The sequence below is a fragment of the Triticum dicoccoides genome, chromosome 3B, assembly GCF_002162155.2.
Source record: "Triticum dicoccoides isolate Atlit2015 ecotype Zavitan chromosome 3B, WEW_v2.0, whole genome shotgun sequence".
NCBI lineage: Eukaryota > Viridiplantae > Streptophyta > Magnoliopsida > Poales > Poaceae > Triticum > Triticum dicoccoides.
The window spans coordinates 851,260,592-851,265,334 of NC_041385.1; the positions used below are offsets into that span (position 1 = coordinate 851,260,592).

Sequence of the window (4,743 nt, forward strand, 5' to 3'; positions counted from 1 at the left end):
TCGTGCTGGTTGAGATCCCATATACTTCTCCTCTCTTGCTTGCTGAATCAAGAAGAAGAAGACGTCATCGAGACTCACGTGTGCTGAACGCGGAGGTGCCGTTCGTTTGCACTAGATCGGATTGGATCATAATTGGATCGCGAAGAGTACGACTACTTCAACCGCGTTATATGTGCTTCCGCTTTCGGTCTACAAGGGTATGTAGACACACTCCCCTCTCGTTGCTATACATATCCTAGATTCGACCTTTGGTGTTTCGTTGGAAATTTTTTGATTTTCATGCTTTGTTCCCCATCACAGATAATGTATGTCCTCGGTGCCTTGGTCACAAAGCACACATCATGGTGGATGAGCCAAGCCTCGTCGAGCCAACCTCTCGTTCGTCCAGCACCGGTCCTGCTTGGCGAGCCAGAGGAATAGCTTGGCGTCGGTGCGAGCCCAACCCTTCCAAGTCAGCCTCCAGTCCATGTCCTCAATGGAGCCTTGGAAGAGAGCTCTGTAGCATGACGTGGCGGAGTAAGAGCTACTGTTGGTCCATCGCCAGCATGTACAACATAATTATGAAGATCAGTCAGAAAGAAAGAAAAAAGAATTAAAATCATGTTCCATTATATTTAGTGACCATCATGCTAAATCTTTGATCAATAATCAAGCAATATATTACATCGGCCATATCGAATATCTAGAAAAATATTCTTACAGTTGCAGACCGGAACTCCGAGTAGCTACTTAAGAGTTTTGGCCAAGGACTTGAAGGATGTGAGATTCACTATTTGACAAAATCACAACCTAAACTCCGAAAGAAATTCAATGGTGATGTTAGCAGAAGGATGATGTGGCCAAAATGATCTCATCAACTGCGACCTCACAGCTGCTTTGTCATTGTAGTCGCCGTTATCGTCGTCACCATGACCTCCAAAACAATCAGCCACCACTAAACGAATCTCACGAAGAGTGCCAGATGGCAAGTTCTCAATGCCAACCGGTACGAATTCGGCAGAAATGTGGTAACGGCATCGCATCAAAAGCGTCTCTAGCTTGGGCAGAGCCCCCACTTGGAAGACCAGCGACAGATATGGACATTCCAAATTCATGTGCTTGAGTGCTCTGAATTCCCTGCCGGAGATGATTACCCTTTCTTCCCTTTTGTCAACCGAACGTATATATAGTCTTAGGTAGGCAAGGGAAGGCAACCCTGCAACAATACTGACACCATCAGCAGCCTCCCTGACGGAAAGAGTTAAACTGTCAAGCTCGTGGAGCTGAGCAATCCATTGGGGGATTTTTTGGAATTCACATCTATACAGATCAAGCTTATGAAGACGACGAGGTGGGGTTAGTGTGCTGCTCCAGCCATCGACCCATAGGTCTTGAAGGCATTTGGACCCAATACTAAGGCTCCTGAGACTGCAAGAAAGCTTTCCAATGGAAGAGCACAAGGCATCAACACGCATGTTGACCGCTCCCTTAACAAATTTCCAAGCCATCTCAAGTTCCCTTAAGTTTGTCAGCTCACCAAGGCCCTTGATATTTTCTACCGAGCTTTGAATGAAATCAACACCTCGCAAGGTGTGAAGAGATTTCAACCTTCCGATTTCGTCAGGCAACAACACATGATTTGAATAACTGAGATGTGACAACCGAGGCAAAGTAACAATATCTGATGGAAGAAATGTTCGCCCTTTAATTTCTATTGTCTCCAATTGCTGCAACTCCCCAATTTTACTAGGTATGATCAAATCTTTCCTGACACAAATCTTCAGATATCTTAGTAGAAACAACCAACGAATATCGGTGAGATCTAGTCTCTCACATCTCCAATCTATAATGTAAAGAACTCGGATAAACTTCAGCACCAGAAAAGAATGCACAAGAGACCCTCTTAAAAGTAAGACTGACCGGACATGTGATAGTGACCCATTGATTGCTGCCAGTATTCCGCCATCGTCTTCACCATTGTACTGAATGGAGACTCGACGGACCCTTCTTTGTTCTCCTGTCACAACTTCTGGCCCATCAATAACAAGATTAAAATTCTCTTCAGCAGCCTTGGATCTAATGAGATCAAGCATTATATCATGTACTCTGCAAGACAACACCTCATCATTGTAGTCTATCTCCACGGGTTGGATCATGCTCATGTTGATGAGCTTATAGAAGTAGTCTTCTGCGACATCCTCTGCATCACGCAGACGAGTTTTACTCACAAAGCCTTGAGCTGTCCACTGCCTCAACAAATCCTCTTTTTTTATCTCGCTATCCTCTAGATACTTACCAATATCAAGCAGGCATGTCTTAAGATGGTAAGATAGATGCGTGTAGCTAAGATCCAATACTTGCTCCATATTTTTAAGATCATCATGATTTCCATCAAACACGGACACCAAAGAATTCCTTACAGAATCCCATCTTGACCTTGGGTTATGAACCAGAAGGCTTGCTATACTGATAATAGCAAGTGGCAAGCCACCACATTTTTTCAGAATATCACTTGAAATATCATCTGGTACATAAGGATGAGCTTCTTTGGAACCAAATATTCTACTAACAAGTAGTTTTCTTGAGTCTTGGGGACTTAGTGGTTCCATCTCATGAACATATCCTTTGCTATGTCTGCAACAGTCATGTGCAACATTGTGAATCCTGGTAGTTGTTACCACAATACTGCCACAATCGTCTTTTGTAAAAGCACATTTAATAACATTCCACGTCGGGGAATCCCATATATCATCGATTACTATGAAGTACCTGCAAATAAAGTCACATATATAAAATAAAAACAGAGCCATAACGTAGTATGTTCAAACCTACAAAATGGTGTCACCCACGGGTATCCATGCCACATTGCTCACAGTCACCCGGTCAAGCACGCAGCCATTCCAACCCTAATACCTCCCACACACGCAAGCAGCCAGTCCTACCGGCCTCCCGGCATGTACACACAGAATGAGGGCGCCGTGCTGGTGGCGGCCAGCTGGACTCATCATGGCGCGTCAGTGGCAAGTACTTCCTCCGTAAAGAAATATAAGAGCGTTTAGATCACTCTTATATATCTTTTCAGAGGTAGCACATTAATCCGTGTGGGCTTGAGCTTGCACATGCGAGACAACTACATGCCAAGATGGGAAGAGTGGGGTTCCACCAATCTCTGTGGTGCATATTAGACATGAGTAGTGAGCACCGCCGCCATGGGATCCATTTTGCCAACAAGGGCGATGGGAGGAGAGAGATGGGGGTTGCAACAGCGGCTAGTCATTTGGCCCATAGCACCACCCCATGGGAGGCTTCGCAAGGGATACGTGGGTACGAGGACAAGTGCTTCACTAGTTTATTGATGAAGACAAATACTAATTATTGGTGAGGACAAGTCACTTGCCTATTGGTGAAGACAAATACTTCACTTAGGGTATCTCCAACAGCAATCCGCAAATTTCTTCCCGCATGTGTCCACGCACAGAGGAGGCCAGTCCACGGACATGGATGTCGGAGGCTATCATCCAACCGTAGCCACATACATTTTAAACACTTTTTCAACAAGCCGGATGAAACTCATGCAAACACGGTCAGGTTTCATATAAACACGATGGATTTCATATAAACCAGACGAAAACGTTTACATTTTGGACATATTCTAAGTAAAAAGGTAAAACTATATGCACATACGGTCGCGTGGACCTCCACTACCACGACACGGATACATTACACTAGTCTACGGCTGCCCGCAGTGGACCCCTTTGTCTTCCCCATGTCCAGCAGCCCGCTCACCGGACTGTCGAGAGCCCCGGAGGTATAGCTTCAGCTCAGACGGTGGCTCGCTTCCCCACAGCTCATTAGAGTGGAACCGACGGCTGATGCTTCAGCCGAAGGAGAAGGGGGGTGCCTCCCCTTCCGTGGAGCCAGGTATGGGTCAACGATGGTCTGCGCTGAATAACCGGGCAAGTCACTGGCCATGCAAGCTGGCGACACGCCGACAGCGGCCTTCCTATGACCGAAGTGACAGCGGTGTCCCGTGTTCTACTTTTTCTCTATGTTGACGGCAAACGCGGATGCGCTGGCCACCGACTCGTCGATCTCCACACATGTGACTTCTTTCTCTACCAGCAGGGCGCGGTTACGCGACACGGCGTCGTCGATGGCAACGGCGATGCCCATGTCGCCGTGCCGACCTGGAGCAACTCGCCACTCCTCTGCGAGCTGTCTAGGAGCGGCGAGATGTTGAACCATGCACCGGCTTGGGGCTTGGGTGGCAACTTGCTCTATCGGGATAGGAGAGAGAGGAGGAGGATCGAGCTGCCTCGCTCGTATCCTGTTGGCTCGGTTAGCCACCCTGCCCACTTTTTATGCTGAAGAACTGCTCTTGTCCGTCGGATGCCATCGAAATGGTGGAGAAAATGATGGAAGGAGGAGATGGGGAGCGGCGAAGTGGTGTGGTTCTTGCTCGGTGTCTATCCTCGTTTAAATAGAGTGCAAATGGGAGGAGCTTGCCTGGTGTTGCTTTTAATGCCGACCCGCTCGTCAACAGATGTGTGGCCGGAGTAGGTTTCTCAGAGGCTTTCAAATGCGGCGAGGAGGCGTGTTTAGGCCGGTCATGCAGCGGTCTGCGAGCCACTTCAATGGCGGAGGCACTGAGAGGTTGCGTCCGTCCTAAGCCGTCTTTAATGTGGAGCTGGCACCTGGCGGGAAGCACCCGCGGGAGGGAGGAGGGGTTTTGGGTTGCCAAGGCGGTCAGAAGTAGGCGTGGTA

The 4,743-nt window shown here is 47.8% G+C and overlaps 1 protein-coding gene across 12 annotated transcripts in view; it reads right to left on the bottom strand.

Annotated features, from left to right (window-relative positions):
• Window positions 1-589: 589 nt before the first annotated feature.
• Window positions 590-4,743, bottom strand: part of LOC119278946 (disease resistance protein RGA5-like) — an 18,878-nt gene continuing 14,724 nt past the window's right edge. For all 12 annotated transcript variants that reach the window (XM_037560340.1, XM_037560342.1, XM_037560338.1 and 9 more), the window contains one exon: window positions 590-2,748. In XM_037560340.1, the coding sequence (XP_037416237.1) occupies window positions 783-2,748 (1,966 nt within the window). In that variant the 3' untranslated portion in view covers window positions 590-782. The remainder of the gene's footprint in view (window positions 2,749-4,743) is intronic.